The sequence below is a fragment of the Magallana gigas genome, chromosome 6, assembly GCF_963853765.1.
Source record: "Magallana gigas chromosome 6, xbMagGiga1.1, whole genome shotgun sequence".
Taxonomy (NCBI): Eukaryota; Metazoa; Mollusca; class Bivalvia; order Ostreida; family Ostreidae; genus Magallana; species Magallana gigas.
The window spans coordinates 11,600,768-11,627,805 of NC_088858.1; the positions used below are offsets into that span (position 1 = coordinate 11,600,768).

Below are 27,038 nucleotides of genomic sequence, written 5' to 3' on the forward strand. Positions count from 1 at the left end.
TGTCCTGGTGTCTTAAAGGTGTATGCACACACCTGATTCAAACCGTGAGAAAATCTCTCAGCCATGAAATTTTCAAATATTATCTATGCCTGTTTAAACCCTGCCAGAACTTTTGACAGCGCATTTACATAAATATAATAATAACAATACATGCATAAAAGTGATGTCCTTCTAGTTTTGTCCAACGACATAAAAGATGACAAAAAAGTATAAAGGATCACAATCAGTGTTAAAAAGTTTGAAAAAGAGGTAGAATAAATTTATTAAACCTTACCGTCCAAGCAAAGTCAAAAGGTAATTTTAATCTGGTCCGGTTGTAATCAGGGGGGTAGGTAAAAGTGTTTCCTCCCAGAATGGGACTGGTCTTGTTTCCAAAAGTACAGGAACCATCAAAGGTTACCCGACTTTGATACTCCTTCAAACAAACCCGGAAAAAAGTATCACACTCATCACTGCAAGAGCCGTTCAAATTCCGCAGCCCATCGCAACAGGTACCATTCAATACCTCACCCCTGGGGTTCTGGATTGCGGTAATTTGGATTTCAAAATAGCCAGATCCAGATGTGTATTCCAAAACTGTCATAAGAAGAACACTCAAACACAACACCAGCATATTTTTTCCTCAAAACTAATGATCGAAGGAAATTCTTTTTGCTGCAGACATCTTCCAAAACCATTCCTAAAGGTAATACCAAAATCGCAGATCCCACTCTAAAATTTTCATAAATATTCTGTATCAGAATACATTAAAAAATTATATTCCTCTTTTAACAAACATCGCAATTAAATCCTTTCACCTCACTTTAAGAATGACAAAATGAAATATTGTGGAAACTGAAGAAATTTCTATAAATTCTTCAGATGCACTTAAATCCGCTCATTGCTCGAGATGCGCTTCCATTTAATTTAAAGTGCCGCGATTAGGTTACACCATCGGGGAACTATTGGTCCGAGATTTCGTTGGTCGCGCGTGAGGCCCTCACTACGTCGCTCTCACTCATGCGTACGCTGGTGTATAAATCCACCGAACTATTCAGTGATCATCTGTATTTTTTCATAACAAACTTTTGCAAGTTCAGTTTGGCGATCCCCGATTAGTTAACTCGTTTTCTGGTGTTCTTTTCAAAATTCGCTCTCACAATGCACAAAACGGCCCGTAACTAAGTCGGATGAGCCAGCTATATATTCGTCAAGCCTTCATGTAAAGCACGCGCGGTACTCACGCGAAAGCTCGTGCTGGACTTATGTGCTGGAGATGTTTGGAAAAAAATTGGCAAATGACATCTGGTCATATTCCAATTTTTTGTGTTGAGTTTTAGTAAATATTTATTGATTAAGAACCTCGAGTTCACGAGAATGAGGCACAGAGGTAATTAATTGCTTTTTTACTTCTAGTATTTATAAAAAAAAAAAGATTGTGACATATGCGGACTGTATTTCTTTGTCTCTCATTGGAAGGGAGAACAAGAGGGTTGTGTTTTTAAGTACCGAAAGTATCAATTGAATTTAAATAACAAATTATTTGTTTACAGAATCAAGTGTATTGAAATTTAAATGATTCAAGAATTGTATATCTTGTTTAAGATATGCCGAAAGATCGATGTTAGTCTACATAAAGACCGTGGGAAAAACAAATCGAACTTCTTCATCAATACGATTAGCATATCTTAAATAACTGACAACCTTTGGTTTCTAGGGTCGGGCCTATTGAAGATCTTAAATAGCAAAGAAAGTTTGAAAGCAGGTGCTTTATTTATCACTTCATAAACCGGCCCTATATCCTCTATCATAACGAGCGGTTTTGGGTGAGAAACTAATACTTTTAAACTTAAACTTGCGACAAACGAGCGATTTTCATTCAGGTTTGTTCTAGGTGGATACCCAACCAAAGGGGACAATTAGAAGTCGAAGATTTCGACTACAAGATCAAAGCGATGTCACTCCGTAACGGCACACGAGACTGATGCGCGCGCCTAGGCAGACGATAATAATCTTCTTTGACAGTTACGCATATATATCGCCAGTAAAAGATCGTGGGAACCCTCTCCTCCCATCAACAAAAGTCATTTGTCATACACCGTTGTGAAAACTTATCATATATTTTTTCACTTACCTGTTGGCAGCAACCAGGTGCCCTACGCTATCTTGTTTCAGTGTAAACACAGAGTTGGACAGCCCAAAGCAGGGTACCCTTTCATCACCCGGATAGTAATGGACCACTAATGAGCTTTTGTGGAAATTCGAAACGAAAATTAATTTTTTACATTGCTTATCACTGTTCCCCATGACAAACCGGTAGATATGTTTGTTTTTATCTTGTTATCGCATCTTTTCTCCCCTTAATCAGCAAGTTGCCTTCATTTAATATTATTGACAAAAAATTATCGAGGTCAAATTAGTCAATTTCATCTTAATGATATTGTTGTAACAACTTGAAGTATTATGCAGTAATACTTTAATATATACCGTCAAACTCAATAGGCAGACAACTTGCAGCAAACCGGAAATGAAAAGTTTCCAAAATGCTTAAAGCTCAGTTGAATTTCTTAAGGCATGTTTTAAAGCTATTTAAAATTGTTTTTTTTTAATAAAACATACATTAGTGATAACTTTACATATACTTCGAAAATCCTGTTTGAAGAATATATAAGTTGGTGATTAGTCGATGCAAAAATCCATTCAAGGTCGTAAATGGTCATGATACTGTCGAGGACATGTACAGGAAAACATCTGCTGCTAAAAGACATTGGAGTACAAAATGGCTGTTGAACAACTTTATTTCAGCATATGTCTACTACAAACGGTTTTGCATATTTTATAATTAATGAAGAACAAAAAAAAACAACATTAAATGATGTCAAGAAATGAGATCAAACAAAACATCTGTAAAAGAGTAGTTGGTTCCAGCATCGTCTGGGGCTGTCCAATTTAAGACTGTCCTTCTCGTCATTCCAATGAATAATGCATTGACCACAGAATGGTTGATGAGTGCATTTTGTGGCAATCTCTGCAGCTTTCTAGAGGAGGTGATGGTAATGTAGAGGGACATGCTACTCACCCCCCTGCTTTAGTTCCAAAACGTCATTAAAACCAACGATAATTGATTTTACAGAATGTAAAAGGAAGAATTATTTGATAAAATCTGCAGAAAATCGAAAAATTTAACAGGTGATAAATCTCCATATTACAAATGCGGGCACGAAAGGTGCTTGTTAATTTCAAGAAAACGGCAATTACAAATTCCAGCTTCTTATTGAATTTTTCAATTTAAGAATTCTTTCCTCCAGGCAGTATTCAATTTTAAGCTTGGTAATAAAGGTAGCGTTGTAATATTCTATGTCTCCTAATTTCCGTAGAGCAACTTTGAAAAGGCTAAAAAGAAAACAAATACTTTCATAAAGCACAAAAACGATAAGAATAATGTATATAAAAAATTCAGCATGATAGGTATCTTTGTAAAATCAACAACAAACAAAAACTAACGGCTCTTGCGAAATTCAATTTATTTTGAAAATCATTTCTAATAATAAATAGTTATTACTCTTGAATAAGTTTACCAATATTCTTTTCAATAATTTTCTATCACTGGGATAAAGAAATGTCTCTCTATTTATCAGAAAGGTAATTGAACCAAATGCCTATGCTATCGACTTAAAACGATTAAGATGAAGAGAGGTAACTCTTTTCTGGATTTTGCCTAGAATGTCGCAGTCTAATTAAACGCATTTACAAAGGAAGAAAAATTCAGCATGGTTTTCTTAGTGTATAACCATTGTTTTGTCTTTTCCCTTCCATATCTGGAAGTTAAGTTTCTCTTTGATATGATATACTGTAAACCAACCATTTATTGCGACGACTTTATTTCGCGATTTACCAAAGATGAACTGGTTCGCGACAACTAATTTTCGCGACCAAGCCTTATCTACACCTGTTTTTTTTATTCCAACTATATAGCAAATACTGGTTCGTGGCGAGAAATTTTCGCGACAATCAGGCTCTTGCGAATCTCGCGAAAATTTCTCACACGCAAATAAAAGTTGGTTTACAGTATGTACAAGAATCTTTAAGATAATGATAGGAAATGTACATGGTTTTGCTGTTTCCTGGGTTGTCTATTGAAAGAATATGGTCCTTGTCATTCTATGCACATTGTTTGAAACACGACAAGTCCACCATAAGCTAACAGACTATGGACCATCTTGATGTTATTTTCTATTTACTGTCCTTTTCTTATTGGCACTTTTGTGAAGGAAAAATCTCACCAATCGCGTTAATGCTTAATCAAGTACTAGTATCGTTTAACAATTACTCGTTTTCATAACATACTCTTTAATAAATAAATTATATAATAAAAAGGATGACTGGTTATTGTCAGTAAGCGAAATTATGCGAAACCGGTGTTATATAGTGCCTTTTCCCCCTAGCCATCTTTCCCCCCGGAAAAATGGCTATATAGCAGTTCTTCCCCCCGGAAAAATGGCTATATAGCAGTTTTTCCCCCAGGGAAAGCTGACTATATAGTGGGCTATCCCCCTTTTTATAGCCAGATTACCCCCACGGAAAACCTACTATATAGTGGATTTTCCCCTTTTTTTACATTCCGGCCATGTATATGGCGGATCATTCGTGGCAATAATTTGCAATAATTGATATGATATTAATTTCTCATAAAAAAGGAAAATTGTGGCATTTATTAATACATAGAATAGTTTTTCAACCCCAAATATGAACTAAGGCATGCGCCTTCATAACATGCATGTGTCATCATCGTTTATTTTACCTGTTCTCACCCCTTTTTGGAACACCTTTTACACGGATTTCATAATACCTCGAATCTTTTTTCATCTAATTGATGCTTATCTACAGTTTTGACTTCGGCGTTCTGAACACGTGAGAACACATTTGAGTGAAAATACGCCGATTTGGAAATTTAATTTTCCAATGTATTACCATCAATGTATAAGCTTCTCCCAGGGAACTAACTGACCAATCTTAACTTAATTTTGTAGAGGAATGGAATAAAAAGTGGAAATGCATTACTCCCTTCGTCCAAAAGGCCATCAATTTTAAATTAATACCGTTAGAATTGACGCTCTTAAAAACAATTATATATTTCTTCTTCTAAATATCAAACGGGAGACAGGATGTAATGATATGATGAGAAACTGAAATGTTTTAGTTTTACTTTGATTGATGGGGTTCTAAATCATGGTTAAGGGGTATTTTAATTATGTATTAAAAGCATGTGTAAAGTTAATGTTTTCCATTTCGTTTTAAAGTTACGCATATTCATATTTTTAAGCACATTTCTACGAAACACGAGATATTATGATGTAAACATTTCAAAAAACAATGAAATGTCTTCACAACCAGAACAATGTCGGTATCTTTGCTGGTTACTTTGGAAAATGTGAAATGGAGCATGAACTAACTTTATGTTTATATTGTCACTCACTATTTGCTAATTTTTTTCACTTTTAAGTTTGCAACGTGATTTATAAATATACAATTTTGAAAACGATGCTATATAAATCAAGATACATGTATACGATTCAATTACCTAAAAAAAATTATACTATTTGTTTCATATTTTTGCAATAAAGATTTACTTGTGTACCATATTATTTCTTCGAACAATTAAACAAGGGTAATTAAAAAAACAAAACAAAAAACAACCAACACATATATTGTGATGAGTTGACTTTTTTAAATATAAGCTTGTTCTTCTAATCAACTAACAAGTAAAAAAGTCGTATATGCGCTTAGGTTGGTTATTTATTTTTGATTTTCGGTTTCTCCTTTTATGAATAAAAGTTCATTGATTTATTTATCTAATTATTTATTATATCATTAGTCATCTTATGAATTGATTAAATGTTTTGAAGAATAATGAATTTTACCCGCGTACCTTTTTAAAAAAAATTGTTCGTAAATTAAAAAAATAAGATTTTGATAAAGAAATATATGAGTGATTGTGTATTTTTAAATGATATTTTTACTTTTAAATGACTGTAGTAATAGGTTCATGTGGTCATCTATAGTTTTTGAGATATGGGGCCCTAAAAAATACATATTCTTTATACATGTAATTGGATTTCAAACATCGGGCTCGAAAACAACAAAGGCTCCTACCCTGCATGGGGGCTTAAATTTTCGGTGTCATCTACTAGTGGTATACCACTATCACTGTGACAATATGGTTAATCGGTCATCTCTAGAATTTGAGATTCGGGTCCCCACTTCTAGAACACTATTCAATCATTATAATGGGGTTTTAATCATCGGGACCTGAAACATCAAGGGCCCCTACCCTTAGAGCTGAAATTTTCAGAGTCATCTTCAAGTGGTAAACCACTGCCACTATAAAAATATGGTGATATAGTCATCTCTAGTTTATGAGACATTGGACCCTAAAGAATATGCACTATAATTATTATAATAGGATTTTAAAAATCGGGCTTTGGAACATCGGAAATAAAATTTCTCTAACACAGAGGTTTAGCCTGGATGAAATTTTCACAAACAGACAAACAGTCCGATAAATTTATCAAGAAATTCTTAAAACATTCTCGTTTAATACAATTTCAGAACACAGAATTATGCATATAAGTGTATAACTTGTAAAAAAATTTTCATTAAATTACCTAAATTAAGTTGTATGTGTAATTTCATTACACACATGTTCAACTTTCACCATTGTCTATAAAAATAATAAATCGGCAACACGAAACTTAACCTGTACAGATGAATGCAGATATACATGTATGCAACCTGGGAGTGTAGAAACATTGATTTTAATCCTTACTGGATTTCCATAAATATTTTTTATAAAATCTGAACCAAAAAAGTGAGGGAGAAACCCTACTATGGCGGAAAAGTAGCTTTTCCCCCCGGGGGGAAAGGCTACTATATAGTAGGTTTTCCGGGGAGAAAAGCTACTATGGGGGAAAAACTGCTATACAACACCGGCTATAGGTTTCGACGATGTCCCAAGCAACTACGGACTTTTGTGGTCATATGCATCACGAACCGTATGATTTTTTTTATATCCTATAAATGTCCAACTCAATTATTTTGTAAAAGACATTTGTTACGTATTGTCATTTTTTTTTTTTTTTTGGAATTTGCGAAATGATAGATCCATCAAAATTTATGACAATTCATACTGATGATGAAGTATGGTTCTAATCGTTTCGTACATTTTCTATCTTCAGCGATCGACCCTTTGTCTGTTCCTCCTTCCATACGGTTTTTAACTTATTTCAATATACATGTTCCATATTATATATGCATTGTACATGATTTTTGCGCTATAACTGCTACGTTAATTACATTCTTTATTTGACCAAGACATACATCTCATGGCATAGGTTGTTACATATTATTAAAACGCAATAATGGTATGGTACATGTTCATATGTAAAGACATTGACAATGTATATATAATAAATTTTTACTACAGGTGAAAAGAAACCAGAAAATTTTTCTGAATTTAATTATCACGAATTTTAAATGCTAAGTGGAGATTGTACCTTTTATATAGTTTTTTTTCAATAGTTAATGTCAATACGTCTTTTTTGAGAATTTTGATTTGCCTAAATTTACGGCTTGAGAAAAGGTATATGGATTTGAACCTCCTCTACGACGAACTTTCACATCAATTCACTTTTCTAGCGAACTGCAGAAGCTGAGAAAGATGCATGGCTTTTAAATGGACTTATGTGTTTTGTGCCGAGTTATACAAAGTGCAAGTAAATTGTGTTGTTTAGTTGTAGCTATGCAATATAAACCCTCTCTCCTTGTATCAGTGTCTTCAACATTTATGTTTACATATACGCCCAATCCTGTCTGTATCTTTAATACATACCATCGTAATTGATGTTTCCGTCTTTGTCCATTTCAACTTTCGATAGAAGATCCTTCATTTCTTCATCAGATATTTTATCATCAAATGACGTAATTAGGTGTTTGAATTCTGGTTGGCTGATGACACCGTTGCCATCCTGGTCATATCTTTGGAAAGCCTCTTTTATTTCCGTTTCAAACTTATTCGGATCCTGATAAATATCTTTCACTAAATTTAAAAACTCCGAAAATTCTAAGGATCCGTTCCCTGTATAAAATATGATTGAACAAGTCTGTAAAGTATTATAAACACCAAATTTAAAAAAAAAAAAAAAAATGATATGAAACAGACTGTGAAATTGTAAAGTAAAAGTATATAACTATTTCGTCAAGTTGTACACATGTGCGTTATTCTTACAGTCATATTCGATATTTTCATTGTGAAATCATATTTCAAAAGATCTATCAAAAATAATACCGGTACATGGTTGTGTTAAGCCACCTTACGGCGATACACAGGGCAACCATGTGCTTACGATTTCTGCATCAATGTTTCTAAGATGTATGAATTTTGCCCCAAAAAAAATTCAAGGTTCTGGAGTGTCGTTATTTGGAGGACGAAAGAGTTTTACTATGTGTTTTATTTTTAAAAACCGAAAGGCTTATAAAGTGACTTAAAATACGCCAAATCCATCAGTTCAAAATTATTTCAATATTTATGCTATGTTTTGCTTGTTTAATGTTGAACCATATTGTGAACTGATCAATGATGTTTCTAAACAATTTACAACCAAACGATCGAACCAACTTTCTCCAAACAGGAATATTGTTATTCTCTTACATTACATAGCCAAAGATTTACGTCATCTATATTAATAACATTGATGAGAAGCGGATATCGTAAAATTCAACAATTTAAGGAAGGTTCATTCAGGATCCCTTATTGCATGGATTAAAAAGAACCTGACCGAAAGACAAATAAAGAGAACCTTGGTACATACATATGTCCTTTCTTCGTATCAAATATTAATATACATATTTTATAGAAACCGATGTACATGTAATTCGATCCCAGCTTGGTAGTTCCTGTATGCAAACGTTAATGATTCTACTGCAAATATATTCAGTCTAAAGAATATGTCATGTTTGATTTTCTAAGTGGGTAAATGTTAATAATTGACAAGCCACGTAAAATCATTGCGCTTTGTTGAGTGACTGATAAGGGAGGCACTTTTCCAAAATGTAAATGCCAACTAATAACTTTTAAAAAGAATTATCTTTCTTGTATCACAGAATGAACGTAGATTAATTCCACAGGCACCTGACGTTATAGAATTTTCTTATAATAAAATACAATTAACGTTACGTCATATTTCACTTAACTTCATGAAGGCTATGTCAATTTGCCCTGCAAAAAAACCGTACCGCAGTTATTAGTATGGGGTATATATTTTTAATTCTGAGAAGAATAACGTCATTAGCCTGTGATTAATACCGTTATGATCGACATCATTGATGATGTCCTGTATCTGGGACGTGCTGGCGTTCTGCCCACACGCACGCATCACTCTCTTCAGTTCCCCGGCGTCAACTGTACCGTCGCCATCGTGATCACAGGCGTCAAAAGCGTCACGTATTTCTGAAAGAAAAAAAGTCCTCATTGTTTATACGATGCTCATATCAGTAAATTTTGTAATTATATATTCAATGTCCTTTAAGTTGTAATATGACTGTTGAGAACTCAAATACTGCCGTCTCTTAACTTTAAGTATAAATCTACTGTATCTGTACTGCATTGATTACATAAATGTTTGTTATAAGCTCACACGAACCTAAGCTTCAAGTGAGGCTTTTCTGATCCATTATACCTTTTGTGAACGTGGAACTAAAATTTAACGTGAACTCATCTCTGTTTTATGGGAAAATCTTCGCAAGAACTACAAAGCTACAAATTTTTTAGATTAATTTGCAAGCATCCTCAGATAGTGTAGACTCTTATCAGGCCCATGATCATAAAGTTGATGTATTTTACAACCTTAGTTTTTCGCTCACCGAAACGAAGTCAGGGGGAGCTTATGCTATACCCTCGGCGTCGGCGTCCGGACCTGGTTAAATTTTTGTTGCAGGTCCTGTATCTAAGCAATTACTTGTCCTATCTTCACCAAACTTGCATGGATGATGCATCTGGACCTACTTATGGACTTGAAAGACTTGGGTGCTGAATCTGAGTCCTAAATTTCAGATGCTGGAGGAGGTTAAGGTTGTTGGACCAGGTTAAAGTTTTTGTTGCAGGTGCCCTTTGATAGCAATATCTAAGTTACTGCTGGTCCGTACTTCACCAAACTTGCATTGATGGTGTGTCTTATAATTCTGATGCACCAGACAGGCTTGAATGCTGAATCTGACCATAGGTTACAGATGCTGAAGGAGGTTAAGGTTTTTAGAGCTGGTTAAAATTTTTTGATGCAGGTGCCCTCTGATGATTATATCTTAGTTACTACTTGTCCTAACTTCACCAGACTTCCATGGATGGTGCGTCTTATGATACTGATGCACCAGACAGGCTCGAATGCTGAATCTGAGCCATAGGTTTCGGATGCTGGAGGAGGTTAAGGTTTTCTGAGCTGGTTAAAGTTTTTGAAACAGGTGCCCTCTGATGATTATATCTTAGTTATTACTTGTCCTAACTTCACCAGACTTCCATGGATGGTGTGCCTTATGATACTGATGCACCTGACAGGCTTGAATGCTGAGTGTCTGAGTCTGAGCCATAGGTTTCGGATGCTGGATATAGTTAAGTTTTTTGGAACAGGTCACATGTTTTATAGATAATAGTACTATTTGAAACTTGCATAGTTGATTAAACTGTAATATGAATAAATCACAGAGGAAGCTTCAGATGCAGAGCCTGATCTCCATTATCAGGGATGCTAAAAAATATATCTTAGTTATTACTGGTCCTAACTTTACTAAACTTGCATGGATGGTGCGTCTTATGATACTGATGCACCTGACAGGCATGAATGCTGAATTTGACCCATAGGTTTCGGATGCTGGAGGGAGGTTAAGGTTTTAAGAGCTGGTGTTTTTGGAGCAGGTGCTCTCTTATGATTATATCTTAGTTATTACTGGTCCTAACTTCACCAAACTTGCATGGATGATGCATCTTATGATACTGATGCACCTGGCAGGCTTGAATGCTGAATCTGAGGCGTAGGATTCGGATGCTAGATGAGATTTGTTTTTTTGGAACAGGTCACATATTTTATAGATAATAGCTTGCTTAGTTGATTTAACTATATTATAAATGAAACGCAGAGGTAGCTTCAGATGCAGATCTCCATTATCAAGGATGCTTAAAAAATTCAGAAAATCTAAAAAAAAAAGAAAATCTCAAACCTGCTTGATAGGCGTGTTCGTTGTTAAATGATATATTATGATTTCTATGATATAGTATTGTATGATATGATACACTATTGTTTTATATGATACAATATTATATCATATATCATTGTAAAAAGTTCTATGATACGATATGATATTGTATTAAATTTTTTGTACATTATGATATGATATTGTATCATGATATTGTTATGTATAGAATTGTTTATTATGATACAATATTGTATAATATAATATTGTATAATATACTATTTTATCACATGCTATTTCATATGATATTGCAACATACAATATTGTATCATATGATATGATATTATATAATATATATTGTATCATATGAAACGATATTGTATAATATAATATTGGTTTATATAATGTATTGTTATATCATATGAAAATGTATTATATGATATTGTATAATGTGATATTGCATCATTTAATACAATATAGTTTAATATGATATTGTATGATATAATATAGTACTATATCACATGAAATTGTATCAATAGATATAATACAATGTTGTATCTAATTTTATTGTATCATTTAATACAATATCCTATCATGTATCAAATATACAATATCATACAATACAATATCATACTATAATATTATACAATATAATATCATATGTTACAATATTGTGATGTATTGTGTGATATAATATTGTATCATATATTATTATATTGTTTCATATAATATCAATATCATTATTTATTATGATATTGTATTATGTGATCAAATACAATAATGTATAACAAGAAACAATGTCATATTATATGTTACAATATCATATTTCATCATTATTTATTACAGTATTTTATTGTAATATATGATATATATTGTAGGTATCATAGGATGCAATATCGTATTTTATATTATTGTATTGATAAACATTGTATCATATAATACCCTATGAAATGAACATATGATTATTATACAATTTTTTAATATATGATATTGTTATACGATATTGTGTCAAAACAGTATCCATGTATATCCAAGATCATTATTAACTATGATTTTCAAATAATATGATAAAGGTGGTCTCATAAAGGTGATTCCTCAGAAAGGTGATGCCTCGTCTCGGTGAGCTTTGTAATCTGTGATTACCTATGTTTATTGTATCTTTATTAGTTAGTCTGTAACAGTGCCTGCCTTTCACTTTGGATTTATTTTTATTCATTTTCTAGATTTGTTATTTCATACGTTGATGCCGAGGAATATTAAGATTGGTCAGTTGGTGCATCTTAGCTCTTAGAATATGATGTTCCATAAAGTGAGATTCAATGATCTTTTTGATTTAATATAATTATTGTCTTGGAATATATGAGAACCATTGTGAGTTTTATTTCTAAAAAACAAAAATTGGGGTTTTTAAGTTGAGCGATGTGGCCCATGATGCTCTTGTTTCAGTTTTTTCTTATGCACGTTGCTTTGAGTTACACCTATGCTTCGAACACTGTACATAAATGTATTTTATCGTATTAGAATCTGAATGTAGATACTGCCATAAGAAGCTTGGTTTTTAAAAAGCAGACTGAACAAACAAGTTTGTCCCAGAGAATGTGAGGAAGTGTTACCATGAATTGTTTACTCTTGGTCCAATTTAGGACAGAAATATACAGCAATCGACCAAATGTAAAGACATATCAGCCGCAAGATAATAGTGTTCCGTCCAAAGAAATTGATGCGTGTATTTCAGAAAGTAAAATTGTAGTAATAAATATTCATTTAATTCTGAATTAGTAATTAAAAAGGAATAATTTTTTTTTTTATATTTCATTATTTTTTTTATAAATAAGATGTATAATAATATTTTATTTATTAAAAGTTGTTTGTCTTGATCATTCTCAAAAGGTCTTTTTCTCCTAGGATTCTGTTTATTTCCTTATGTTGGAGTTCGATATTGATGTTCAAGATCAAGTTGAGAAAGGCTAATTAAAAGACCCACTTCATCTCCAACATATACACATGTAGTTAATAATTTCAACCAAACAATGGGGTGATTGTGATAATGTAATTTCAGGTGTTCTGGTATTAATTTCCGAATAACACACTTTATGTGTTAATGTGTAAATCAAACATAATGCAGAATGCACAGACAATAACCGTAGTGTGAAATATTCCTGTTTCTCTTGAACAAACAGGGTTTTGTTCCCGCCTTTGTTTAACTGTATCGAATGTATTGGTAAATAATATCTACTAAGTGGAACTGTGTATAAGAGGGAAAACGTGTCAGAGTTCAAAGAAAATTAATAATTCCAAGATTTAACACGGGACAAAGAAACAGTATGAAATGGTAAATTAAGGCTTTGGTTTTAATCGATTTTACTATATTTTTAATAATGTCTCATGCATTTTAAACAATACTCAATGTGTATTCTTTACCGGTTTAAAATTCAGTTACAGCACGTGATGTGTATACATATGATAAATAGTATGATATGTATTAATACATACACTTGTGTATGGTTTTTGATTGAACCAACAAAAGATATATAACTTTGAAACAATGATTTCGTTAAAATACATGGCTGTCGGTCAGAGTGAGAGAGTGTGTGTGCGTGTTGTGTTCTATAGAGAGAGAGAGTTTGTGTTCTAGTACAGTATATGAAACATAACATTGAATAAAACTTAGAAATACCTTCGATCTGTCGAGGAGAGAGGTTTTCCTTTTCAGAGCTCTGAAATCAATTTGAGGTATTGCAATTTATTTCACCAAAGGTTAAAGTTCTTTAAACATTAATTGCATGTATGTTTCTAAATTTGCCTGTAATGAGCTTTAGGTAAGCCAACAAAATGTGTGGATACATTGCTTGCATTACAAGACGCGTCTATCAAATAAACTAAATCTTATTTCTATAAAAATGATGAAATGAATAAGGTTTTGATATTCTCAGTCTTTAAAGTCCTTATAGATACTAAAATAAGTTTACAGAAAAGCACAAAAAAACCAAACATTTCATGTCGAATTTTTTATCGTCAAAGTCTTTCCAATACGCACCGATTCCCCACTTTTGAATATAATTTGATAAGTATCAAAATCTATCAAATATAATATTAAATAAATAAAATGAATGAAAATATTTCATAATATAAAAAATTACATGCTTTTCTAGTTGTAGTATATAAAAATGTCTGATCTTACCATGTTTAAGTGCTTCCCTTCTTTGGGCACTTTACTTCTTGGGACTTTACATTAATCGATCACATACAAGATCGACTCGATACAGGAAAGTTTACCAGCACTTTGGCTCCTTTTCCGTTACAAAAAGGTCAATTTAAGGTATTTCATTGAATTGAAGAGTTTTATTAACAACAATGGGTGTTGATTAAGCACTTTTTATGTTATTATGCTGAAATCCTTTATAAATGATAAATTATAAATGATATCTTTAACCTTTTTTTACAGAACTACACTTCATTTACAGTGATGTATTATACACTGTCAAATATTGCAAAAATAAACAAACTACTAGATATATTGAGTCTATATATATTCTTTAATAATATATAATGTCAAGGAAAATAATGTTATCAAATGGCTGGTGTTCTAACCACTTAACCATTTCAGTCACATCAAAGTAGTTATTTGAATTCTATACGCGACTTTGACCACGAATATAAAGACTTGTACAAGTACTACTAGTATTTTCCTAAAACGTTCAAGTGTTGGGATACAAAACGATATTTCTATCTTGGGGTTTTTACTCCATGTTTTTGTTGATTTAAAATAGTTCGTTTTCCGTTATACCTTAATAATATGGAGCCCACAAAACAGCATGCTGTTCTTATGATCCGTCAAAACTGAACTTGGTTCTCACCAACCAACCAAACTCGTGCCATAAATCTGAACTCGTCTGTCATCGTAGCTGAAGTTTTACTAACCGTTTTCGAGGATCTTTGGTAGTATTGTGTATTTTCTTAAAGATTCGAATATGTCTTCCATGGAAGGGCTGCTTCAGTAGAAGCTCCTCGAGTCTTTATGATCTGTATTGTTTTTATGATGTTTAACGTCCGGGCAAGAAATTTAACAAGACTCTTTGGCCGTTGCCGTTTTGTAGTATGCTTTACCTCCGAACAATTAATAGTTTAATTAATTTAACCAATATAAAATATGGTTAGTAAAGGATGCAAATTATTTTTCCTTCATCAATATGTATTAAGTGAAGTTTAAGTGCAATAAATTAAAAAAGATGAATCAATTGACCGATCATTCAAGACCCGGTCTCCATACTCACGTTGAGTCGCGGATCGTCATCAGAGCAAGCAAATCAAAGGTCTTCAAAGTCAGGATGCTTTGCTTTTACGGACCGCCCAGGTGCCAATACTCAAATGTTTTCACTGAGTGTTCGCAAATAACGCTTTTGAGAAACATCAAGGATACATATCAATTTACGGGGAAATGATTATAGAAATCTTAATATATGTTATTAAAAACAAAATGATAATAGCCAAATGGACAAAATGTGTGAACGTTCGGTCTGCTATAGAAAATAAAAGGTAGACTAAAATAACAGTTCTCTCAATATTTGGAATTCTCCTATTATGGAATTTATCACAGGTAGTTTTTTTGGCACTATAGAATCAAATTTTGTGATTAAAATTAATGAAAGGTGCATACTAGTAATTTTTATAGTAGTAGTTCATACCCAATCCAGTCTATAAGTTATCAATATATTCATCAATTTTCAAAACAAATTGCTTCATTCATCAATTTTCAATACAAATTGCTTCATTCATTTTAGCTTACATGAGTAATATACATCAATAGCTTATTTCATCAATGTGCAGCTTTTGCCGGGTTGCTGTATGCTCGGTGACTGTTTAGGCCCATGGGCCTATATTTATGAAGTAAGGTGATAAGCATATGTATGTACCTCGAACTCATCAATGGATCAAATTTATTTTCAAACAAATTATGTGAAATAAATGATTATTTCTGTTATCATTTAATAAGCAATTTTTGGATGACATAGAAAATGATACTTGCCAAAGTTGTCTTGAAAAGGATTGTTAGTCGGTACGTATTTTTACAATATATGAGTCCGTTTCTTTTTAAAGTGATTTTCCAACTATTCTATGTCAGATTTATATGAATTTATTTATTTTCTGATTTTTTATTGTTTAGAAAAGATACAGGTACCGTATCATAAAGATTTAAATTTTCAATTGTTTAGCCAAAAAATCTTTAATTTCAATTTATATATGTAATCCGGACTTCACTTTCCCCTGCAATATTTCCGTTGTCTGATATTGAGTTATTTACCCTTGTCGGACGTTCAACACTCCGTTTTTCCATTAGCAATATGAGGTTGGTTGCAGAACATGTCAGTCAATCGATTTAATCAATTTTGGAAGAGACACCACCGGGTCGAACGTGTTTATTTCGGGATAGTGTTGCTTGTTAAATGCTTTTTTCTGCATCAGTCATCTTCCAGTAAATTTCAATTTAACGCAAAAAACAACCTTTTTAACAAGAGTAATCAATTTTCAAAGTGTTCAAAGTGCTTTATGACGAAACTTTATTTATCCTTTACCTACAGTGACGTAAATAGTTAAAAGCTATACATACAGTAGGAACATCATTATGTACACTGGCATATCTTGTGTAAAGACTGCACAAGAAAGACATTGAAGCATCGTTTAATGATGGGTTTGATTTTTTTTAATTCATATACTAGCTCAGTACCGATCAATATGGCTTATGCTCTTATCATAATTTTTTTTATATTTTAGAGGCAGGATCAATTGTTCTGAAGGAAGTATCTAACGATTTCTTATAAACAATCAGGTTTTTAGAGTTCCTATAAACAATCTACATACATGAATGCATACATACACTCTACATTTATTTACGCTCGTTTTTCATATTTTCTCTTCATTTTTGTAACTGTTATTGAACAAATTGAATTTCCTTCTTTACCAGTTTGTATTTTTTAAGTGTCCTGTCAATAAATTTTTTATAAAACTTCTTGACAGCTTTGGGCAAGTCTTTTCATTTAGTACACACATAGATTTAGCATTTCTTTTGTCTTTTGTAATCAAATTCTAAATTTTACGCGTAAAAACTTTGTATAATCAACTACAGATCATCATACTCATAACAGACCTAGAATAGACAAGTAAAGATTAAGTCCTTTTATATTATAATATGAATACATCCGTTATAAATTTTGAGCCCTTCACATTAGTCTATGCTCTCTTCACAATAAATAACAAAATCACCGAACCAATATATTTGGTCCATATTGCACATGTTTTGTTTGCTTCTTCAATCCGCCGAGAATCGCTCATTCAGGATCAATGCAAACTCTGCAAAAGAAAGTTAAAAAGCATAAACTTCACTTGACAACGCATCAAATAGAAATTCGAAAACTGAATTCATTAAGAGCAACTCTCTTGAGACTATTTAGTTTCCTCATGTGGAGAAAGGTTGATATTGAAAATTGAAAATCCAATCTCAGATAAAGCCCGGCCTTGTATACTTAAGTCGTATATGCAGAATATCAATACATATTCCATTGTGTATGATTACATAAACTATTTTCATACGTACAGAATTTCATTGTGTATGATGACATAAACTATTTTAAAAGTAGCACGGAAAACCTTGGGATATTAATACAGATGATAATAATGTGTTGTAAATTTTGAATTTATCGAGTAATCAAGATCGATAGTGAAATTATACGGAAATATATATGTCGTAAATTTTATTGTATTTCGAAAGAAAGTACGTCACAAAATGGAGGAGTGTAATATCTCCTTAAGACTACATGTACATGTAGAGCCATACCTTCGTAGTTAATTTGTCCGTCTTTGTCCAAATCAGATTGGTTGAAGAACTCCTGCAAGTCCTCGTCACTGATGCTGTTCTCTCCTCGCTGTAAAATGGACTTGGCCTCATCTATTGTGATGTAACCACTGCCGTCCTTATCGAACACCCGGAACGCCTCCTTCACCATGGACATTTCTTCATCCTCGGACCGGAATTTAGAGGGTGCATATTCCAGGAACATCTCGAACGAAATCTCACCGGTTCCTACAAATTTTTAACATAAATATATTCTTTTATCGTAACACTCACAAGGAGTTAGGAAGTTTCAAAATTTCAAATCTAGGCCGATAGACTTTGAGATCTCTCTCTCTCTCTCTCTCTCTCTCTCTCTCTCTCTCTCTCTCTCTCTCTCTCTCTCACCCACCCTCTGGGTCCAGGTCCACGAGAAATTCCTCTAGCTCCTCTGGTGTTGGATTTTGGTTCATAGCATGGAGGAGACGCTCCAATTCTCCGGCGTCGATCACTCCATTACCGTTCGAGTCAAACATGTTGAAAATCAACTTCATTTCTAAATCGACACATAAATGTATTTTTAATCACTGTTTAGTTAAATCATCCATATTTAAAATAAATTATTTTTTTATCGTAATGGTTGCAATTATTTTCAGATCATCAATTATTGGTATACCTCGAAGTTGCTCTTCCGTCAAATGCTCAGCCTAAAAGAAGTAAAAACTGTATCAATATTTGAAGAGATTTCATATCATTCAATGTGTGTTTTTACCCTATATTGTACATGCATGTATATACATTTTTACAACGACTACATTGTCGTTTTTAAGGTTTACATATGTACATCAAGCCATAATTTTCCACGTTAAAGGTACATATACATGCATGTGATTTTCATATTATTCTCATTCTTGTATAAAAGACAATACAGAGGAGTGAGGGTCAAACGTGGCTAAATTGATTAAGTTCCAAAAATGTTTGTATATGAAATTTGAAGTGACCCTCTGCTGTGTATTTAACTCAAACGTCTCTGAGTTTAGACAAATTTGAATGACAAAAGTGAGTGTTTACTCGAAGGCAGTGGACAAGAACCGTGTTTACGTTGTTTGCATTTTACCCTGAAGTGTTTCACTAACGGCAGAAACTAGAACATCTAATGATGTACTTCATTTATAATGACTGAGTTTTCTAAAGAATTCTCTTAAAATGATATGCTTAAAAGTAAAATAGCTCAATTACTAAAGCAACTAGATTTAACGAGTTATAAATTATGCCTTGTGTAGATTCTTCCTTTTAGGTTTCATAAATCTGGGTTTTGAAATACCATGCATGAAGAATTGTCAGCAAACCATCGAAACAAAAAGCGTATCGGAGTATCGATTTCATCAGGAATATTTTTTAAAAGTATTTTTGTTTGTTTATTAATTGATCCCAAATTACTTTTGCTTAGCTTTAAGAAATAAAAAGAATAATACTCTTACCATGTTTGGTTGCAAAATCTCTCTGGAGGAACCGGTGACACTAACTTTCTCACTTAGTAACCACTATACACAGTTGTCGTCTGCAAGTGACGTCTCGCTCCCGCCTCTCTGGGATCTTTAAGAAAAACTCTCCGTTAGAACCGATTCTTGATTAGTTAAATGATCGGAGCTATTTTCTCAGGTTTCTCTTTCAAAGCGTTTTGATTTTTCGATTTAAAAGGTGCAGAATGCTTCGATAACGGATATTGTACATAAGTGTGTTCTTGGAAGCGTTGAAGACCAATGTTCTTTGTAATATAATGATCTATCATGAAAGCTAGGGTCAAGTTTTTAATCGCAGTAATAACATTGTGTTCTATAGGATATGTTTACATCAAAGATCACTGGTTGTAATAAAGGTATTCCACAAAAGTGGTGCAATTTCTAAGCTTAACTCTGAGGTTCCGTATTTCACCATTTAGTTTTATTTGGTGAGGCTGTTGTTTCCTGGACTGGAATACACCATACGACATTGGTCACAGTTTTAAGAAGTTCTCTAGAAATCCTTCTTGATTAACCATCAGATGAAAGCGTTACAAAGATCACAAATGTTTGAAACTATATGTAGGGTCATCCACCTTGATTCCATTAAATGTAAACATTGAATCTATAACGAGAAGTCGCAAAAGGCTTTGTTCAACTGTGGAGTTGTTGCCATTCTTAAATTAATTAGATCTATGTGCATGAGTTAATAATTTGTATATAAATCTTTGGAGTATATTGTTAATAAAACATGTTCATTTTAATATATGGAAATTCTTCTATTTAATTGCATTCCATACATTGTTGAAAAGTAAAGGAGTTACATTGTAGAGATTCTTAATCCAAGGCCCCTGATGAGCTAGCGTGTCTAAATATTTTTTGGGACACCTTCTTCAAAATAAACTCCATTCATTGAGCAAGATCTTTGTAATCAGACTAACCTTAAATTGAGTCTTTAATCCAACTATGTTCCTAGAAAGTACATAAGAGAGTGAATGAATGTTTAGCACCCATCGATTAATGAGTTCAGATAATTAGGCAGTTTAATTTCCTCGTAATTGGGAAGTACAGTGGGTATGGAATTGAAAACAAATATCAGCCTGTGTTTGTTGATGCCCGAATCTATATGGTCAGTAAGAATTCAATTTACAATATTAGCAATATTCTTTGCTATTGATCATGACCCTACACGTATCTCCTACGACACACTTTTATACCTGAAGCTTATGTTTCACGCCATGCAGGTACATGTATAGAAATCAATCACGATCTCTATCGGTCATTGCAAATATTTTTCATGCTCGCAAAGGTCAATCCAAACTTTAACAGAAGGACTGAATTTGTTGTACTCGTCTATATTTGTGATAAGTTTTATTGACAAATTCGTGTTTCACGTACAGTTTTATCACGAAGTTCCATTGCATGTCAATATAACAATGTGATCATATTCCATGCATGTGTTTTGTACACTTTACATGATATATAAATCATTCAACCTGTGAATAATTGATTTACTTGTGCTTTAATGACATTCCATAACTTATTTTCCATATACGCTATCGGAAGTATTAGGATATCTTAATTTGTGTTGTTGTTGTTTTTATTTTTTGCTTTAATAATCTTCATCATCAATAGTTGTTTAGAGGTCAACTGAAGAGAATGATTAATTAGTTTAATAACAAAGCAGGTATACATGTAGATCGCAACATGATATCCGAGCCACAATGGGTCACGCTGTGTTAGGAAACGTTTCACTTATTCACTAATTGGTTGACCCCCTTTGCGTTCACTCATTCATTCGTTTGTTACACCAATTTATGGATTATATTTAAGATTGTGTCATATGAAGTCTTCTCTAAATAAAATCATGGTTGAAGAAGATTTATTAGGCTTTGTGGTTAAAATTGTTTATTCGACAATATATTCAAAATCTGATATACTTTAATGATTTCTTTATACAAATGTCCCTGTGAAAAATGTATTGCTTCAAGCAAAGCTAGCCCAGCAAATATCAGCATCAATAATGATTAAATGTTTACCTGACCGTCCCTTAAACTGAAAGGGGTGGGGTGGTGGGTGTCATCTTAATAATGAAATAATTTCTTTGGTGATTCATGAGGGTAAGAAGGTAGCGACAATGGTAGAAATAATACTTAACCCGCGTCAGCGGATGGATGTTAATTAGATACCATGATACATGTACATGTATATAACTCCAAACAATATAGGAAGAGTGGCTCTGTAGCCCCTGATGCGTTCCGCCTTATTATAAATAGCGCAATTTGCTATATCTAATAGGGACGGGTGCTTATTCTTTACTTATTGTCGTATGTTTGCGTACCGGATTAACTAGACTAAAGTTAACCACTTTAGGATTGTGTTATTTATTTACTTTTACATTTAAACATAATGATAAACTGAGCAGAATCAGGCAAATGAAGTTCAAATTAGCTTTGTAAGGAGAAGGACATTCTTTTAACCACTGCATGTAAATAATTAATGCTTATACGATACCAAAAAAAATATAACAAACAACTTCATTCAAAACAATGATATATTTTTATTTAGAAAATAAAAATGTTAACAAATATGGTCAAAAAACGAATCTGAAGTAAATCAAGAGAACATATTCTTTTTCTCTTACCGCACTATTAATATCCAGAGCAGTAGAGAAAGTCACCAGAATCATAAGTATATGTATTTTAGCTAAAGACATTATTTAGTATGACTTCACCACTACTTTTAACCTGGCTTTATTTTTAAAAACAACCTCGCCTAAAAGTTGTTTATACTAATGGATCTTTTCTTCGTTTGAGAATACAAATTATTAATAAGAATTTTCCTTCAGAACTCGACGTTCAATGTGCCCAGTAGGATGTGCAAGAGGAGGAGGATTAATCTTGCATCATTCTTATAAATTCTGAAAAAGAAAACGTTTACTGTTAAGATTTCTAAACACAGTTGGGACCTGTTTATTCCATTGTATTCGTAACCTTTATTGTCTTGTACATTCTTAAGTATATACGTTACATTTCTAGTCAATTTAACTACAGTCAAGGGCAGTCTATACCAGCATAGACCATATATTCGTTTATGTACAACCACATTATCTCATAAATATATACTTCATATCTTATATATCTGTCTGTGCGTGACTCCCCGTCTTTTATAATATTATATATGTATAATCAGTTTTACCAGCGCAATGCAACTGTATTTTTAGTAGACTTTACCATTGCAGTTACTATGTCCGTCTTCGTGAAACAATAGTCAACTTTAGAATCAATTCATATAGTCTTTTTGTCATTGTGTATCTTCAATTTAGTATAGACTTTACATACATAATAATCTCTCTGTCTTTACAGTTGACTATAGACTTTACCTATATAGTCAACATTTCCGTCTTTACAGTTGACTATAGACTTTACCTATATAGTCAACCTTTCCGTCTTTACAGTTGACTAAAGACTTTACCTATATAGTCAATCTTTGCGTCTTTACAGTTGACCAAAGACTTTACCTATATAGTCAACCTTTCCATCTTTACAGTTGACCAAAGACTTTACCTATGTATTCAATCTTTGCGTCTTTACAGTTGATTATAGATTTTACATATATAATAAATATTTCCGTCTTTACAGTTGACTATAGACTTTACCTATATAGTCAATCTTTCCGTCTTTGTCGAGATCGGCCGTTTTGATCATATCCTCCGCCTCTTCTTTTGACAGTTTATCTCCTAACCTCATCATTGCCTCTTTAAGTTCATCAGCATCAATTTTACCGCTACCATCTTTGTCAAATAATTTAAAAGCCTCCATCATTGAACTATTGGCTTCTTCTGCAGATTTATAGTGATCGGCCATGTATTTTTCAAATTCTTCGTATTCTATTTTGCCATTTCCTGAAAAAGAAAAAAAATGGATTTTACAATACATGTTTTATCACTTACTAAAAATAAAAAACTGTTTTGTATTGGAACTTTTATTTGAAAAAATGAATACGCAATGATCGTTTTGTTTGGTATTAGAATGGGACGGAACTATACAGACAAGTGCATGTACGAGCATGCAAAGAAAAAACCGACAGTCGTTAACACTGGTACGCTTTCCTGATGCAATCGGCATGAAGCATCACTCTCATATCTGATCATAAAAAAATATTTGATGCAATTAGTAAATAGCAACAGACACATATGCCTCCAATAACATCTTCAGTATTACAAGAAATATTGACAGTTGCAAATATGTGTGTAAAAGTACAGTAGTATTTAAAAAAACGTCAATTATTTTTTTTTTATAAAGCCGAGAAAAAATATTTTAGCCGATATTCACATTTCGTTGTTTCTTTTATTTCTAAATGACTGACACCATTGTTGATAAACAGGTCATGGGCAACGGAAGTTCGGAACATTCAGAGCTTGGTAAAGCTAGTTCAATTTCCTGCCCATTGGAATTTGCCTGATAGCGCTCTATTGAGCGACAATGTTGTCTGCCCCCAGGGAGGCATTTCTTAATTAAAGTCAACCATAGATCTATTGTTCAGAATTAATATTAGGTTTATAGCTAATTATTTATCGTAATAACATGCCTTTCATTCAATGCTAATGTGCATAAGATTTTTTATAAGGATTATAAAACATAATGTATTATTTAGGGAGATTGGGAGGTAAGCAGTTGGCAAGTACGAGTCATTTCTAAAACATGTTAAATTTGTCTCACGTGTCACAGATTACATCTTAGCAGAAAAATATCTATATTGAATTCTATTATTCATCTGTTACCTCATCAGCAAACTTTGATACGATGATAAAATAAAAATAAAATAAAAATGGTCACGACCAAACGGCCGCCTTCAGACGCTGATTACAGTGAGGTTACTTAAGAGAGGCGGACGATACCATTGGTGTCCAGTTCCTGCATTAGATGCTGCACCTCGGCCTTGGTTGGGTCCTGTTTGAAGGCCCGCATCACCGTCAGAAGTTCCCGACTGTTGATATAGCCGCTACCGTCTTTGTCAAACAGCTCGAACGCCTCTCGGAATTCTAAAGAGAGATGTGTCGTAAAGTGGTAGATTAAAAGCTTAACTGTTCGGAGTAAATATCAGGCATTGCTTCGTATACTAACATAGTATCTTTCTATGAGAAACATGAAACAGTAATAGAAATGAAATGTCAATTAAAGAAAAAACTACCAACTTTGTCAAATAAAAATTAAATTCATGATTCAGCAAAGGATAAACGCAAAGGCGAAATTTTACAAAAGAATACTAGTATTTTGCATATGCAATAAGAACTGGAAACACCCATTTTATATCAGATATATACCGGTATCTATTTTTTTTTAAAATTCTTTTCAGTGGTCAATAAGACATCGGAGTACATATTTACCAGTGATCAAGTAGCAATTTTCTTTGACAAAGTCAACACTGTCTAAATAAATGCCATTTACAAAGATACTCAAACATCAACCAAAATAGGTACACTTAGAGGCCCTATTTGGATTGATCAATGCATTAGTGTACGCAATCCTTGATTAACATCCTTAAAATCACACTTCCATTAAAGCCTATAAATTCTGAAATTGTATACATGACTTTAAACCATAATGATCTGATCATTTAGAAATGTTTTTATTCATCCCACATTATACATCAGAAACCGTGTCCTGTGTGAAAAAGAATAGACATATTGATCTCTTTCCCTGATCCCTGAACACCTATGAATAATTACTATTGAAAAAGCTTTGAGGTTCGTTTATATTTATATCATTTAGCATCAGTAAACATTTCAGCTGAAATTTCACAATCAATACCATATCAGGAATCCCGTTTTCCGTGCCAAACGCTAGAGTTCTGATTTAGATCATCTAGCCTTATATTTTGGAAAATGTTTCAAGTTTTAATGTAATTCAAGATGACACTTACCTTGTTTTATTTCCTCTGGTAACTTACTCTGAAAAAAAAAATTAAAAATGCCGGTGTAATTATTACCGAAAAGAAATCAGATGATCGACTACACTGAATTATTCATTGAAAGTAAAAAACTTGATCCCTTGTTTGGGTCGCTGGGACCACTGTACCAAATTTCCACTTACCATGCTGTATCATTGGAGTGGAAGGGAGACACACACACTCGCCGTCAGAGACCAGACCGGCTCTGATCGTCCTACGATCAATTCACCAACGTTCCACGTGATGGTTGTAGCAGTAGGTACAGACGAACGAGTCCAGTGATTTCAAACGTGACATTCAACCAAGGTATCACTTACAGGAATTGGGCTGTATTGTGGAACTTGTTTAATATTGATGGGAAGGATTCCATTGTAAGGAACACTTATTTTCTGGGACTCTTGATGCATTAAAATCCTTTTAAATATTATCTTTATTTGAAACGGAAAAATTTATTCATGAAGAAAAATCGGTGAAATCACATAAATATTTTCTTTGTAAACTAGCAATTCCGGTAAGAAATCTATAAACTATGTTCAAGCGGAAAATACTTGCTGCACAAAAATATTAACAGAGGATGAATTTTTTATAGGTTCAGTGCGATATTTTGATATTTAGGCGAGGACAAGGGGGTGGAGCACCTTCGGTATTTTAGGGCAAACTTTGCTAAATATAACTGTTTTCATAAATGCTCGTTCAGTTCATTCTACCAATAGAAGAAGAACTCGGAACATTTTGAAGTAGAAATGAGCACATTATCATTTACTTGATAAGACAGTCTGTGGGACATAATGTTAAAATGAAACTTAAGTGTGTATGTCTATACATGTATTGGAATTTTTGTACATTGGAATATTTGAGCATGATAGGGATATGTTTTAATTTTTGGGCCATTCTGTACGCATTGTCACTCATTCTTTCTTTCTTTCGGAGATTGACTCACATAGTAATTTTTATATACCAGTAAACATTGTAAAAGCAAACCACAATTTCTTATTGTTTAAAAGACAGTACACAGATAAATGTATCTGTACACTTATGCTTTGATTAAAAAAAAAATAGATATATGTTATTTTAACTCGACCAACCTTGTTGATGGAATTCATGAAAAAGCAAAGCAATGTCATATTATATATAAATTTTGAATTTACCGGAAGGCAGTTAATACAAAATTTACAAAATGACAACTTTACAGCCGCCCGGTAAAATCAAAATTTAAATGACAGTAATATAGGTTATAGTTATATAAATAGTGCCTGTTTGGGAGGGTAACAGTTGAAATTGACACCCCGAGAAAACCATTGTCAACCGACGCGAAGCGGAGGTTGACAATGGTTTTCGAGGGGTGTCAATTTCAACTGTTATCCTCCCAAACAGGCACTCTTTATTTTGTTATACTGAATGTCTTTTTTAAAATTTTTAAGAAAATTTTACTGCTTTTATATAGGAATAACGTGAATTCTACAGCGAACCGTACGCGCATAATTTTCGCGCATGTAACATTTTTTAATGTTACCCGTTGCCAAGTGCGTTGCTAACGCTGA

General features: G+C 33.0%; 4 protein-coding genes across 5 annotated transcripts in view; all 4 read right to left on the reverse strand.

Moving 5' to 3' along the window:
* Positions 1-1,247, reverse strand: part of LOC105317836 (protein jagged-1b) — a 35,842-nt gene extending 34,595 nt beyond the window's left edge. Inside the window, exon 1 of the mRNA XM_066087084.1 lies at positions 275-1,247. Coding sequence (XP_065943156.1) covers positions 275-613 — 339 coding nt within the window. The 5' untranslated portion in view covers positions 614-1,247. The remainder of the gene's footprint in view (positions 1-274) is intronic.
* Positions 1,248-2,845: 1,598 nt separating this feature from the next.
* Positions 2,846-14,515, reverse strand: LOC105317799 (calmodulin). The gene is made up of 5 exons (XM_011414526.4): positions 14,399-14,515; positions 13,895-13,934; positions 9,341-9,484; positions 7,868-8,113; positions 2,846-3,372 (listed from the first exon to the last, which is right to left on the reverse strand). Exons 1-5 carry the CDS (start codon positions 14,399-14,401, stop codon positions 3,344-3,346), a joined length of 462 nt encoding a protein of 153 aa, XP_011412828.1. The 5' UTR covers positions 14,402-14,515; the 3' UTR covers positions 2,846-3,343.
* Positions 14,516-17,218: 2,703 nt separating this feature from the next.
* On the reverse strand, positions 17,219-20,656 carry LOC136276228 (calmodulin-like). 2 transcript variants are annotated; one of them, XM_066087668.1, is made up of 6 exons: positions 20,487-20,656; positions 19,525-19,639; positions 18,720-18,750; positions 18,456-18,599; positions 18,050-18,295; positions 17,219-17,565 (listed from the first exon to the last, which is right to left on the reverse strand). In XM_066087668.1, exons 2-6 carry the CDS (start codon positions 19,525-19,527, stop codon positions 17,525-17,527), a joined length of 465 nt encoding a protein of 154 aa, XP_065943740.1. In that variant the 5' UTR covers positions 19,528-19,639; positions 20,487-20,656; the 3' UTR covers positions 17,219-17,524. The 2 variants fall into 2 exon arrangements, with proteins under 2 accessions (XP_065943740.1, XP_065943741.1); XM_066087669.1 differs by lacking the exon at positions 20,487-20,656 and having other exon boundaries at positions 19,525-19,653.
* A 1,723-nt stretch (positions 20,657-22,379) lies between these two features.
* Positions 22,380-25,781, reverse strand: LOC105317801 (calmodulin-like). The gene is made up of 5 exons (XM_011414529.4): positions 25,641-25,781; positions 25,471-25,498; positions 24,446-24,589; positions 23,204-23,449; positions 22,380-22,465 (listed from the first exon to the last, which is right to left on the reverse strand). Exons 1-5 carry the CDS (start codon positions 25,641-25,643, stop codon positions 22,440-22,442), a joined length of 447 nt encoding a protein of 148 aa, XP_011412831.3. The 5' UTR covers positions 25,644-25,781; the 3' UTR covers positions 22,380-22,439.
* Positions 25,782-27,038: the final 1,257 nt, after the last annotated feature.

Coding starts and splice junctions, on each gene's coding strand:
- LOC105317799 (XM_011414526.4), bottom strand. Junction 8,114..9,340: donor CAATGATGTCGATCATAACG/GTATTAATCACA, acceptor TATTTTATACAG/GGAACGGATCCTTAGAATTT. Junction 3,373..7,867: donor CGGAAACATCAATTACGATG/GTATGTATTAAA, acceptor TTTTCTTTTTAG/CCTTTTCAAAGTTGCTCTAC.
- LOC105317801 (XM_011414529.4), bottom strand. Junction 24,590..25,470: donor ACCAGAGGAAATAAAACAAG/GTAAGTGTCATC, acceptor ATCTCTCTTTAG/AATTCCGAGAGGCGTTCGAG. Junction 22,466..23,203: donor CGGAAAGATTGACTATATAG/GTAAAGTCTATA, acceptor TTTCTTTTTCAG/AATTTATAAGAATGATGCAA.
- LOC136276228 (XM_066087668.1), bottom strand. Junction 18,296..18,455: donor CGTGGACCTGGACCCAGAGG/GTGGGTGAGAGA, acceptor AAAAATTTGTAG/GAACCGGTGAGATTTCGTTC. Junction 17,566..18,049: donor CGGACAAATTAACTACGAAG/GTATGGCTCTAC, acceptor TTTCTTTTGCAG/AGTTTGCATTGATCCTGAAT.